General features: G+C 40.2%; 1 protein-coding gene across 2 annotated transcripts in view; it reads left to right on the forward strand.

Moving 5' to 3' along the window:
• Positions 1–447: 447 nt before the first annotated feature.
• prkcq (protein kinase C, theta) overlaps positions 448–14701 on the forward strand; it is a 34553-nt gene continuing 20299 nt past the window's right edge. For both annotated transcript variants that reach the window (XM_037981325.1, XM_017411451.3), the window contains exons 1-2: positions 448–580; positions 10069–10445. In XM_037981325.1, coding sequence (XP_037837253.1) covers positions 10328–10445 — 118 coding nt within the window. In that variant the 5' untranslated portion in view covers positions 448–580; positions 10069–10327. The remainder of the gene's footprint in view (positions 581–10068; positions 10446–14701) is intronic.

The following is a 14701-nucleotide window of genomic DNA, read 5'->3' on the forward strand; positions in this document are numbered from 1 at the left end:
TCTACAGATAAAAAACCAGCATATTAACATCTATATTTGTTATTATTTTTGTTTTGTTTCTTGCTCTATGACTTCCTAACTGAAAGGGGGGAAAAAGTGTTTTTTTTTTACTTGTATACTAATTTGAGAGTCTCAAAACTAACTTGTGCAAAAAGTTTTGATTTTATTCAACTGAATTTAACCTTTAAAACATTTTCTGTTAAGTGGTTTCACCTCCAAGTTTCGTTTTGTAGATGGGTGGTTAGTTGCGTTCAAAGGCTTCGCGTATTTCTAAAGTTCAACGCAAAAACGTGTGACTGCCAAGCAAAACACAAAACATAAAAAAAAATAGATAGACCTAGATGTAAAATTCAAAGAATAATTGTAAAGATAACATAAACAAAATAAACAGTACATGTGTTCGTTTTTGCTGTCTTAAAAAAAATGATTGTAGCTACGACGTGTGCCGCAGTTCCCACAGTCCGTGAACGCGTCCCAGCAGCAGGTTTTAAACGCAGCGGCTCCTCTTCCTCCGTTCAGTCCTGTCACCCTCCAGATCCGGACCTGCCGCGGACTCTACTGTGTTTACTGGCTTTTTAAGGTGAGGACGGTCTCTGGACACTTTTACCACCCTTTAAACTAAGTTTTGGGAGGGGGGAAAAACAAAACAACAACTTATAATGTGTGTAACTTTTCAACGCTTTGGGCTGTTTCCCCATCTTGAATCGTGTTGGTTATTAGCTCGTCGGGCTGGAGGCAGGAACAAATCACAGCTCTGAGGAGGAGGTCATCAACACGCGTCGGAAAAGTGACATTCACAGTTATGGAAAGTCCGAAAAGTGTGTTTAAGCTGTTTAAAACCTGTCAATACGCTCTAATGACTACTGAGACGCAGCTGAAATTAATTAAAGACAAAAATGTCACATTAAGCTGTCATTTATGTCGAGCTAAAAACTACTCTGTGCTCATTTTTATGTTTAAATTTAATATTTCGTAATTTATTGTTGTATTACAGAGTTGTTCACACACTTTTTAAGCATCTATATTGAGATATTTACTGTAAAACTACTCTTACATCTCAAACTCTGGCACTGACAGTGTATGTATTGTTTTGACATAATAGTACAAGTACACACTACATAAAACTGACTAAACCTGTAGCATTTAAAGACTTACTATAGATTGTTTTTGACTTGTGCATTATATTAAAAGAGGCTCGTTATTATTTATCAGGGAGGGATTTAGTTTCAGTTTGCTGTAAGCAACAATGAAATGGGTTAAAATAAATTAACTCTGCTAGGATGGGTTTTTTTTAAGTACTATAACACCTGAAATGTAGTGTAGTGGGTGTATGACATATTACGACAAGAAAATACTAAGTTACAAGTACTTTTAGGTACTTGAGTGAGTGTTCTGGTACTTTTCGATGCTCGTATTTCCTTACAGCACAAATGTCTCCAAACAAAATTCATAGATTTTAGCAGAACTTTATAAGAGACTTTTTAATTTATTTTTAAAAAAATTGTCTCGAGGTCTTCATGCAACGCCTGCGATATGCTTTGATCAAAGTACAACTAAATAACGGCGCTGCTACGGTATTTTCTACTCTTTGTCTTCGGAGCTCGTTTGTTTGAAGCCAATTAGAAGACAGAAACTCGACTCGCCTTGTTGCCTCAAATCCACAGGGTTAGAGTTTGTGATCTTTAATAGCCTTTAAAGTTCTTTTTTCATATGAGACAGTAAATAATACCCACCATGTTGCTTCACAGCAGCTCACTAAGCAAACTGAGCTCAGACTAGCACTCAGAAAACTATTAAAGTGTTTTCTTTTAGTTTTATCTTGCCTGTATTTCCACCTTGGCTTGTGTGTAATGACCCATCTGTTCGGCACTTACTCTGGAACTGACACAGACCATAAAAACGAAGAGCTAAAGGGATAGTCTGATCATTTTTGAAGCATTGTTCTGTCAAATAGTTATCTATAGGACTTTATCAGCTGTCACGTCATAGAGCACTGCTCTACACTTTTGCATGGCACAGTTTTGAGATTGTTCTGAACAACGTCTATGTTAGGACACAAATGTACACGTGTGGAGCACAGAACACGTACATCATGTCGGCAGTGCTGAGTCCAAACTTGACTCTACTCCTCCTGGGCTCATTCAGCAGACTGTCAGAGACATCAGCCTAACAGTGAATGCAAAAGCGTAGAAGTTTAATATTAGCTAATATTAGTTCCTTCACACTGCTATGTCATTTCTGAGAAAAGGTTGTTTATAAGCCCGAAAAACTACATAAGACAGGCCCTCATTTGGCTAGCCGTAAGCCTAGCCGTGACGAAGACTTTTGCACTTTTCTCTATTCTCTGTGCTCTTAAATAGAGGCTGATAACGTACTATCTATAGGTTTAAAGAACATCACTTCAAAAATGACCAGACTATCCCTTTTAAAAAGTGGCTTTAAAATGATTGTTTAAATGTTTAAACCTAACTGTTCCAAAGAGGGAAAAACAGACGTCATAAATGGATGAAACATAAGTCGGTGGTCATCAGGGCTCTTTGTTAAATGGCTTATTTGCAGAGTTTTATTTTTCATCCAGTATTATTCGTGATCACGAGTCTCTGCAGGCTTTTATTTTGAGGGTCGAACGCTGAAAAGTTTAGGAACCATCACTTTAAAAGCACAGAGTAGCTGTAAATGTAGCAGGACTTGGTGCCAAATTTAGCAGGCGGTTCTGAACCAATGTATCCTTCCTGGAAACCTGAATGAGAGGTTTTCAGTCCCGCTGATCTGAAAATGACGATCCAGGTTTGTGTTTCTACTCAGTTTTTTAAGCTGGTGGTGTCTTCGGAGACCAAAAGAACAAGATTTTCCCTCATTTCTTTCTTTTATTTTAACTGATTGAGAGGACATACATTTAAAATGCCCACAGTAACTCATGGAAAGAAAATAGGAATCATTTATGTTTAATCAGTTTATGAGGATAATCTAACTCTGCGTGGTCCTATCTAAGGGGCCGTTTACACAACGCTGGTTTTGAGTGAAGTTATCAAAGTGCTGTTTATGCTGCTCACCTTTTTTCAACATGTAGCAGCGCCCCAACCTCACTGTCGGTCCCAACAAATGTCCCTAAATTCACCATTTTGGATGTAGCTGTTTACCTGCTGCAGTCTACATGCACGTCTCGTTGAAAGCCTGGCATCTGTGTTCGTCACTTCCTATCTGGCAACCCTGCCTGGCACGGAAACTACAGCAGATTCAATGAGCACAGCCGCATCCATGTAAACGTGTCTTTTCTTGTGTTGATTCGCCTTAATAAACATTGAACTAACATTTCCAGAGATCGTTCTCATGTAAACGGGGCCTAAAGCTGTTATGTATCGCTATAAAAGTAATGGCGGTAAAAGCACATCAGCACATGTACAAGAAAAGGAAAAGCAGCATAGAAAGGGAAATACTTAAGTCTGACAAATCTGTAATGTAAAATAACTGGGTAGGCAATAGTTGTCAAGACATATTTATGTTTGTTTTGCAGAAAAACAAATGTTTAATATCATTTAGTAACTAGTTACGCCCTCAAGCAGCTAATTAGACAGCCAGGTTAACACATTTCTCAACACCCACCAGTTCCGAAACAATAAGATCCAAACATATTCATCATTTTACCAGAAAGATTTTTGGAAGTGCTGCCACCGAATTACATTTAAGGACACCCTGATTTCATTGTTAAACATCCCCTTTAATCTTGTTCCTTGTCGACACAGCGCTAACGTTTAGCAGCCGGATAATTAATGGATGCCGTTCTGTTTGAATGAATCAGCACTTCAGGGGAGCTTTTGAGTGTTTGGGTTCTTGTCAAAGCACCGGCTCCAGCCAAAGGTTTTTGACCCGCACGCGGAGCGGCAGCCGAAAACAAAGATCCCCCTGATCTTCTGGCTACTTCAAACAGCTCGCGCTCGCCGCGCTTTGATGGCGCTCACTGCGGACGGCGTTTGACTTTCTGATGAAAGGGTCGTGAAAGGTCGGCCAGCGTCGGCACACTGGCACTGACCTTCACATCTCCGTGTGCGTTTTGAGGAGCGGCGGGGGTGGCATTTTAAGGAGCGATGGGGGGGTGCTGGAAATCAGCGAATCCGCTGCGTCAGCGGGCGCTTCTGATCCTGCAAATGATGTGGCCTGAGACGCCATGACAGGAACGTCTGTTTGATCTTTATGTTGACTGTTTGGGAGGAAATAACATCATCAAAAAAAAGAGCAAACAGCAGTGATTTCTTTTTAATTTTTCATAGGAAACAACAACAAAAACCTGTATTTTTGTCCTTGGAAGCTGGAAGGTCATTAGACCTCCTTGCGGCTGATTTAAAACGCTTGAGCTGCTGTTTGATTGAAAATAACATGAAGATTAGCAGCTTGTCTTAACGACCCATTTTAGTCCTGTTCAAATCCACTTTCATTTAGAGTACAGTGCTTTATGACAAAGAAAGGGCATAAACAGATTAATTCCTTAAGCACGTCACCACAGACATGATTTTAGGTCAGAACTTAACGGTTTTCTGTGTCTTTTATTGTCAGATATTTTAATTTACATACATCCTGCAGGGACTGACCAATCATACTTCTTCTTTTTCTTTCAGCTGTTCCCTTTTCAGGGGTCACCACAGCGAGTCATCCTCCTCCATTTAACTCTGTCCTCTGCGTCCTCTGTCCTCACTCCAACTACCTCCATGTCCTCTCTAACTGCATCCATATATCTCTTCTTTGTCTTTTTCCTGGCAGCTGCATCTCTAACATTAGGGACAGTCGACAGTCGACCCTAAGTACTTGAAGTACTTGAAGTCCTGCAGCTTTGTGACCTCTGCTCCTTGTAGCCTCACTGAGCTGCCTGCCTCCCTCTCTTTCACACACATGTACTGTCTTGCTAAGGCTGACTTTCATTCCTCGCCTTTCAAGTGCATACCTCACAGAGGTACACAGAGGTAATGTTTTTGTGCCTTTGTGCCCTGTCGGAGGTTCTAGCTTTAGAGTTTTAAGCCACTGTGCAAGTGGTACCTGAGCATTACAGTAATCAGGACGAGTGTAGACAAAAGTGTGTGTAACTTTTTGAAAACTGAGCTGGAATTGACCTGATTCTTGAGACTGATTTAAGATGGAAAAACAAGACTGAACATGTTTGACTTGGGCATCAAAACCGAGATTAGAATCACAGATTCTTCTTGGATTCCTGGCAGCATAGGTGATGTTACATAAAACAGAATTAGCTGGTTGTCTTAAGAAATACTAATGATCTTGAAGGCTGCTGTAGTAGTGCTATGCTTTTCCTCTAAAACCAGTTTTATCTTCAAATAAAATATGAGAAGATAAAACTATGTTAGTTGTCTACAAATTAAAAATTAGAAAACCATCTTAAACTGTTTGACATTGGCTTTTATTTTCTTAAATAGCAAAAGTCACTTGTTTTCAAATTGGAGTATTTGAGCTAAGCTAGTTTAATTTAAATATAAAACCAAATCCATGTTGAGCTGTAATATAATCCTTGGAAATCTTGTTGAAACCAAGCTGAATTTTGCTCAAATTACAAGAATTAGGATTATAATTGGATTACATTAAACTATAATTTGATCGAATTAGACTGTGGAACAGTGGGTTTGTACTGGTGTCTCACAACAAAAGTCCTGGGTTCAAAACTCATTTGGAGCCTTTCTGTGTGGAGTTTATAAATTTTCCTGATACACGTGTGGGTTTTACTCCATTTTCCTCCCACTAAATTGTGAGTGCAAAGTATGACTGTGTTTGATTGGACTTTAATTACATTGTTACTTTTCTAAGAGTCAAAGTGCAAAAGGATTTAGCTTAAAACATCAACGCTTTATTTTAGAAACTTAGATTTCTTTTTGTTTCGCTTTTTCCCGCCTTCTTCAAGCTCTTCAGCGGCCTTGTTTTGATTTGAACGTTGTTTTTCAGTCTTGGGGTTGCAGCAGGCAGGCTTACCCAGAAAAAAAAAAAAAGTTTAGAGGCAGGACGTGTGGTTACCCTTTTGTGACTTGTGCACCGGAAGCTTTACTCCTTTGTGAATGCAGCCGAATACAACATGTTCAACATTGCATGAGACGCTGCAACGGGAGGGCTGCAGCTTTTTTGCACTTAGGTGTGTGTCAAATGTAATTATCTAATAAAATAGATAAGCTGAAACAGAAACCAATATGTAGGCCTCGATCGCTCTGAAATTTGGAAAATGATCATTTCTTGTTCTTACTTACAAGTTCGCTGTCTATAAAATAAAAAGAGTGAAGGGCAGTACTGTAAATACTTCCCAGTTGATTAGATCTAGATTGGAGACAGTTTCTATTACAAATAATGCTCTCTTGTAACATCTATTTCTTTTGCCCAGATGTGTCCCATCACATTGAATATGCTAACAATTATTAGTGCTGATTGTCTTAGGAGATAGAGACTAGAATTATTTATAACAGAACACGAAAGTATTATTAGTCATAGACTTAAGTTTAATTCACTTCTGTCTATTTTATTATTTCGCTATAAATCCTTTGCTGCAATAACCACGTCAAGCCTGTGACCTGTTGATATCTCCAAACTTTAGCTTTCTTCGTTTGTGATGCTCTTCCAGGCTTTCCGCGCAGCATCTTTCAGTTGTCGTTTGTTACGGTGGCGTTATTCCCTTCGGTCTCCACTTTAGCTGATAAAATGCAGCTCTATAGGGTTTAAGTCTGGAGACTGACGAGGCGGGTCTAGAACCGTCCGCTTCCTGCCCCCATGAACTCCTTTGTTGTTTTGGCATTATTTTATCTTATCTTATTGCGGCATGATAAAAGATCTACCAGTGGGTTTGGTTGCACCTTCTTGCCAGTGAGTTGTGTAGCTTCTGTTTTTTTAGTTGATGAAGTCTTCTGCGAACAGTAGATGGTGATCCCTTCACTCCTGCTCTGCGGAGGTTGTTGCTGATGCCACTAACACTTGTTTCAGGGGTTTTCTATCGTCAACTGATGACGTTTTCCTCTGTCTTCCTGTTCGATGTCTGTCACTGACTACACCAGTGGTTTGTTTTCTTCCTCAGGATGCTCCACACGGTTGGACTGGCTATGGCCAATGCTCGTGCAATGGCTCTGATTGATTTTCCCTCTCCTCTCAGCTTCTCAGGTTTTCATGTTAGTTACACCTCTAAAGTCTATAAATGCAGTCTGCAAAGGCAAAACCCAGATCTGAGACTGAGAGGAGACATTCAGCGCTATTAATTGTTAGCATAATCAATATAATAAGACATATCTGGGCAACAAAAAAAAACACCTGACAGTCACTTGTTGAAATACTTTTTCTCGCCTAAAAACTTGGTGTTACTTTACAAATGATGTTATCTTCTTTTTGTATCCAACCTAGTTGTAAATACCTGGAAATAAAAGCTGAAATATAGCTTTTTTGTCTCATATTCACATTTCGATGTCACCCCCAAATGATTTCAGTCTACAGCAAAAGGAAAGGGATTGGCCTCACTTGTTGCAGTACATTTCGAGGGGAGTGTATGTTGTAAATGGACTTCTTTTATATGGTGGTTTTTCCAGTCTTCCTGACCGCTCAAAGTGCTTTTCTGTACAAGCCACATCAACAGATCGGTGGCCACTTAGGGTTCAGAGTCTTGCCCAAGACTACTTAGACATGTGGGTTAGAGAAGCGAGGATCAAACCGCTCGTCTTCCTGAGCCACATCCACCCATAAATGAAGTTTGAGTAATTTATCATCAGGAATTTGTTGTCTTTGTGCCATTGCGGTCCCCGACTGATAAATTATTCAAATGTAGATAAAAGCAAATTTCCTCAAAACAAGCGTCCCTTGTTGTTCCGTTATTTGACTCGTGATCTTCTTTGTCTGTTGTGTGTCTCGCCGATGCCTTTCGAATGGACGTTTTATCGTAGTACATTTATCGTCGGGGTAGGCAGCAAAATCTGGGCTGCACACACTCGTCCACTGAGCTAACAGGCAGACGTATCTTAGCAGACAGATGGTCCAGCGTACAGTCAAGCAGACACAGAACCATGAATTAATCCTCAGAAGAACCAGCTAAAAGAAGCTAAAATACACTGCAGAGTTGGAGTTTTTTTGTGGTTTTAGTAGTTATTTTTTTTTGTTTTACACAAATTGCTTTTATCCAGTTAAAAGTGTTGTTTTGGTTCTAACCCACCCAGCAGCACAAAAGCAAAGTTTGGCTCTGCTACCAACCAGAAACGTGTTTTCATGAACGATTGCACACTTTGGATTTTCACTGGAAGTGCATTCTCTGCTGCTGCTCTGCTTTCCTAAGCTCTTAGTGGGCATTGAATTTCCTTCTCGATGACATAACTAAAACCAAATAAAACCAACACTAACCGACACAACCGACTAAAAGATGGTCAGCTTTCCAGTAAAGAAAGTGACTTGTTCCAGTTTCTGACTTGCAGACTCAGACCCATGCAGTCATATATTCATCGTCTGAGGTTAGTATTTCACCCCTATTAATAGTCGACTGCCAGCCGCCTCTAAACCACTGCAACCAACACTTACACACACACACACACACACACACACACTGCACTCCAGCTGGCCTCAAATATCACATCGACCGACACCGAATCGTACACTAGCAGGGAAGGAAGTTTGTTGCAGGCTGTTGTGGTAATTTTTAAGGTTGATCACATAAATATTAAAGGTGTTTTATAGTTATATATATATATATATATATATATATATATATATATATATATATATAAAACTGCATCTGTTTACACCAGTAGCGGCTCCTGAACCTAAATTTTAGTAGGGCGGACGTTCATTTCCTGAATCAATAACCACACAAATGATACAATTAGTGTTCTGTGAAAAAGATATATATATATATATATATATATATATATATATATATTATATGTTGCTTAATATTTAATGTTTTGGCTTTTTTTGGACTCAAAGTTGTCGCCATTTATCTCCCTCCCGTCGGTCAAGGTTGTGTCTCGTGAGAACAGTCTGGTCTGACGATTAAATCAGAGAAACGGGCGCCTCCAGCACCTGCCTCCACCTGAAACGGAAGGATTTTTTATTTGAACTGGGAGGACTTAAACAGACAGACAGGCACACGGCTTTCTGGATTAATTGAAGTAATATTTCTTCTTCTTAATTCTAAAGAAAGTGAGGCTGGCCACTGACCACAGAACCGACGCAGACACACCTGCATGAAGCCCCAGAATTAGATAAATAAGATCCACCTGTGGGGGATCTAAATAGTTACAGACGAAAAAAAATGGGCCTACTGTGGTGAAGAAAATGTCCCGTTGTATATCTCCTCTCTGTCTTTAGTTTTCTGTGTTCTCTTCATGTCCGCTCTGTCTGCTCCAAGCTGCTGACTGATCATTTATCCTTTTTAAAGAGAAAGTCTGCCCTGTTGGACACAGCAGGTTTTGCTGCATTAAATGAGATCAGGTGAGGTGTAAGGTTTGTAGTGGTCGTATCACTGAGAGTAAAACCAGCCGAATGTATCCACAGGGCGGGATATTTTACGGCCCAGTGGAGCTGTCCTGCTGTCCCGATCACTGCTGACAGGAAGATATGTTAGATCTACTGACCTGTACCGCCTGATAACTGCAAATAAGTAAAAAACAAAGAAAAAAAAAACAAAAAAACGCCTTCATTTTCATTTAAAATTGTCAAAATAGTTGAAAAACACAGAACAAAGCAATCCACAGCAAGCTAAGTAATTAACTAATTCACGTTGTGTATTAGGAGGAACTACTTTGTGATTTCTTTTTTTTTTTTAGATGGGGTTACACATTTTAAAGCTGTAGGTGGTTTTATTTTCAGTTGAGGCTCAGCAGGCTTGTTTGCCATCTTGCCGTTGGTTTGGGGTGTGAACGAAAGCCAACCTTTTCCTGTCGCTTCATACAGCACTTGCAGGGGTCTAAATGTGAAGCTATTTCGTTGTTTATTCAGCTTTAAACAACGCTTTTGACAGCCAGCTGGAGCAGACAGGATTTCAGCATTTGCAGATAGATCTTGTGGTTACGGTGTCACAGATGATGAAATATTTGCTTTTGCTTCTTCCTCTCGCAGGTTATTTGATACGTCGAAGGCAGAAGGGAAAAAAAAAAAAAAATAGAAGAAGCGAACTTCCTCTCAGCCTCCTCCCCCTCCCCTGCCAGCCCATCTTTCCTCGTAGATCGTGTGCGCTGCGGCAGAGGAAAGGTGCCCTACAGCAGCGATCTGACAAATCTCACCTCCTCAAACTCATCTACGACAAAGGAGCTCGTTGGAAGGTTTTCCCCGAGGCTGTTTGGACATTCGCGCTGAGGTCAGAGGGCAATTAGCAAACATGTCACCGTTCCTGAGGATCTGCTTCTCCAACTTTGAGATTGACCCCGGTTTGGCCTACTACGAAGAGGCGCTGAACCCTTACTGCGCCGTGTACATGAAGGAGGCCGTTGACACAGGTTAGTGAGCGTAAATTACTAATCAGAAATGTTAAAGATCATTTATTTCGCCTACTGAATCCTTAAACAAAACTGGTGTTGTCAGCAGAGTGAGATTGAGGCTCAGCCATCATCTGTCTTTTGTTGACAGTTTCAGTGCAGCTCTGACAGATTAGTTCCACTTTTACTGAACAATTGGAGGCAAACTGTCCGTTATGATAACTCTATCGATAAACAGAGTTTGGTTGTGAGGATGAAATGTGTGTGTCTCATGTTGTTTGACACACTTTACATTAAAAAATGCCAACTTGTCGGTGGTTTCCGTGTCAGATGTGATGATCGCCTATGTTTATGATCTTAAAAAACAAGGCTAAACCCAGTTCTTCTTGGCTTGGGACTGCCTGTTCAAAAGAAATGAAACATTTCCATCATCTTAGGCTTTCGAGACAAGCAAATTCTTACAATGAAAATAATTGGCTTCATTCCTGACCTTTTACTGTGCTTCAGTGTCTCACGTGGTCACACAAACAATAAGCTTGTGTTATTTTACAGACTTTTTTTCTTTTTTTTTTTTTGCGTGTTACATGTCACAATTATTCCCCACATCACTTTTTTACCAACGCTTTCTTGGAAACTAAAGAATTCCCCCGCCATCTAAGAAGTTCTGCTCAGGAGATCCAGTAAAGCAACAGCCGTGGGTGCAGGGAATAGAAATGCAGAAGTTGTATGTTTAATTTTAGTCAGAGTCGGATTGTGTGTCAGGATGTAGAAATATCAGAAACAAGGATAAAACTGGTCAATCGGATCATTTTTAAGGACCGCCTTCAGCGAAAATGTTTTTATGGTTTTGCACTTAGGCGTTTCAGGACCAAGACCCCACTTAGCGGCACGTTATTAGCTGTGTGCATCCATTATCCAATAAAGGCCTTTAATGCATAAACAATTGTAATTTCTCTGGGTTTTGACCAGCATAAAATCTGTCCCTTCGGAGCAGCAGTCAGGCTTCCACGAAGAGAAAAAGGTTGTTTATTTTCTCATTACCAGAAGAGGCAAAGTTGCACCCTATCCATTTTAGGGCCTTTTGGGGTGAATTTTATAGAGAAAATATTTGTATTTTTGAACTAGCTAAATTCACTTTTACTTTAAAGAACAGCAACATATTGTTAAAGTAAATGTAGCTCTTAGGACAAATAAAGCGGAGGCCAGTTTTCATTATGGTTGCATTCAATAATTGGACTTTTACACTGAAAAGTGTTTAATTTTTGAAGTTCCTTTTAATACTTTTCTGGTCACAACTTTAGGAAACATATCAGCGTGACACCAGCCACGCAGCCGTTATTTTTGGTCTCCACTGTGGCTATTTTTAACCACTGGTGAGTAAGAGGGCAGAATAAAGTTAAAAACAGAGTCACTGGGAGGAAAGAGGAGGGTTTTTGCTTCTTTTCCTCTTCGGTGAACCCAGTTACAGGCTGTTTCCAATCAACTGACCCAGTAAAGGGCGCGACGTCACGTAGTTTCACTTCACTTTAGTTTCAAGTGAATGACTTGAAACTAAAGGGAAGAACATCAACACCATTCCTTTCAAGTTATCTCCGTTAGAGCTTGTTGAAGTTTGCGTTTTTGGTTTCTTTATTTTTTACTCCCTGAAGCAAAAGTTACACCAAAGCACAACATTTAAAAAAAAAACTGTGATTTTCCGACGTCTGGGTTTTGGTTTGTGAAAAATCATTTGGCATTGTGGTTTACCTGAGTGGTCAGCATTAAGCTCATCTGAGCCAGTCTGCCTCTACTGTCATGGCTTCCGAAGCACAAATTTACCTCAAACTGAAGCCGTGATCCTTTATTTTCACTGTTTCTTCATTTATTTGTTGACATGTCCCTAAAACCCTAAAGAAAAAACATATATACCCTTAGATGTAAGGCCTTGATGCTGGATATTTTTAAACTGATATTTTTTGTCAATTAAAAAAACAACAACTTTATCCAGACTTACTAACTTACTAAGTAACTACTAACTAACTTACCTTTTACTTACTGTATCTCTTTACTCTATTACTTATCTGTTTACTGGTGTTTTTACCTTATTACTTATAATATTTACTATATAATATTTGTTTTACCTTCTGACTTACTTATTTACTTACTACCTTCATCTTCCTAATTACCAGTGTTACTTACTTACATATCTTTTATGTGTTTAGTTGTTAACTTACTTGAAATATTATCATGTTATTATTTATCTAATAACTTACTTGTATGCCTATTTACTTAACTGTTTACCTTTGTACTTACTTATTTACTTGCCTAATTAACTGAATTATTTACTCAACTATTTACTTATTTTTAATGCACTTATTTATATACTTAATCTCTACTTACCTACTTCTCTAAAATACTTACATAATTACTTATGTGCTTATTTAGCTACTTACATAAATAATTATGTACCTACTTCCCTATTTATTTATTTATTTACCCATTTACTTACCAAGACATTTACTTCTTTTATGAAAGAATCAGATCAAGCTGTGGTGTTTGCATAAGAGAAGAGCATAAAAAAATTGTCTACTTCTGTGAAGTCAGCAGAAACACGAGCGTCTGAAGTCTAAATGCCACCTCAGTGTTTTCTCAAAAGCACAGGAACTGATTGAGAACCGTCCCGCACCACGAATGTGTCACCTCATGCTCTGAATGACGCCAGAACGCGGCACGTCTGTCTGCAGAGACACATTTCTCTCCGCGAGCGCGTCACTGGACAGCAGCTGGCAGGGCTGACGGACGGACAGGCGATGAGCCGATGATGGAGAAAACCGCAGGTCACTTTGAGAGGAAAAAGCTTAGCAGATTTTATTGTCGCAGCAGCAGGATGGCATGTGGCCCTTATGTAAGTGGATCTACGGGACGGTTCTGTACAGGAAAAAAACAACAGGTTTCATTATGAAGGCCAGGATGGTTATGTTTTTTGTTTTTTTATTTATTTCTTGTGTGATGCAACAGAAAATCTCTCAACTCACAGAGACACACCAACAATCTGTCTCTGTCTGCATGTTCATTTATTCAGATATTAAACAGGCAGCAAGTCAAACTCCTGCAAACTGAGCGTTTCCTGATAAACTCTGTAATGAAGCATCTCGTTCTCAAGACTCCAGACAGACCATGAAATAAACAAATAAATGGACACAAGCATAACTTTGGACAACACAGTAGAAGACACTTAAAAGACCTGTTCTGGGACTTCCGGAAGCAAATGGAGTAGACGGCTGCGTCAGAGCCTCTCTCCCACCTTGGCATCGAAAACTCCCGTTCAGAACTCGCTAATATGCTCGCTATCTCGACAAAATAACATATGAACGGGAGGAGAAACACGTTGAGCCACAAAAAATCTATAAAAATGCCTAAAACTCAGGATAAAGGTACTCCGGTCGCGAAAGCTAACACGCGCTCGAATCAAGCTAACGACAACGTGGCTAGTGCAGGAGCTCAGAGCGATGCAGCGAACATGGACTCGGAAGGAATACTTAAGGCCATTGACGATTTGAAGACTGTTTTGAAAGTGGACAATACAAAGCTACAACAGAACATCGACCACCTGGGACATGAGATCAACGGTAAGCTGGACAGTATTGCCACGGATGTGCAGGGCTTGGCAAAACGAGTTGACGAGGCGGAGGCCCGCGTTCATCAAGTGGAGAAATGGGCAAAGGAGGCAACCGAGGCGCTGTGCTTCTGCATCGAACAACAGAGGAAAACGCAGCTTAAAGTGCTGGATTTAGAGTCCCGTTCCAGAAGAAACAATGTTCGTGTATTCGGGGTGCCAGAAGGTCAGGAGGGGAACTCCACCATACAGTATATTGAGACGCTTCTGAGAAGCGAGCTACAAATACCGGAGGACCTGGACTTGAAAATACAGCGCGCACATCGCACTCTGGCAAACAAGCCCCCACCCGACTCACCACCGAGGGCTATTATTGTCAACTTTCTGGAATTTTCTACAAAAGAAAAGATCTTAAGAGAAGTGTGGAAAAAAGGCAAGATCCAGGTGGGCTCTTCAAATATTCACTTCGACCACGATTATGCACCTGAGATAGTGAAGAAGCGCAGAGAATATATCGTGATCAAGAAAGTGCTCAAGGTAAAAGGCATACGCTTTCAAACACCGTTTACCAACATAAGGATCCACTGGGAATCAGGAACCCGCACATATTCCAGCGCACGGGAAGCCTACAACGAGCTGAAGAGACGCGGAATCCAGGTGGAGGAACCGGCGACAGCTGACC

The sequence above is a fragment of the Kryptolebias marmoratus genome, linkage group LG18, assembly GCF_001649575.2.
Source record: "Kryptolebias marmoratus isolate JLee-2015 linkage group LG18, ASM164957v2, whole genome shotgun sequence".
NCBI lineage: Eukaryota > Metazoa > Chordata > Actinopteri > Cyprinodontiformes > Rivulidae > Kryptolebias > Kryptolebias marmoratus.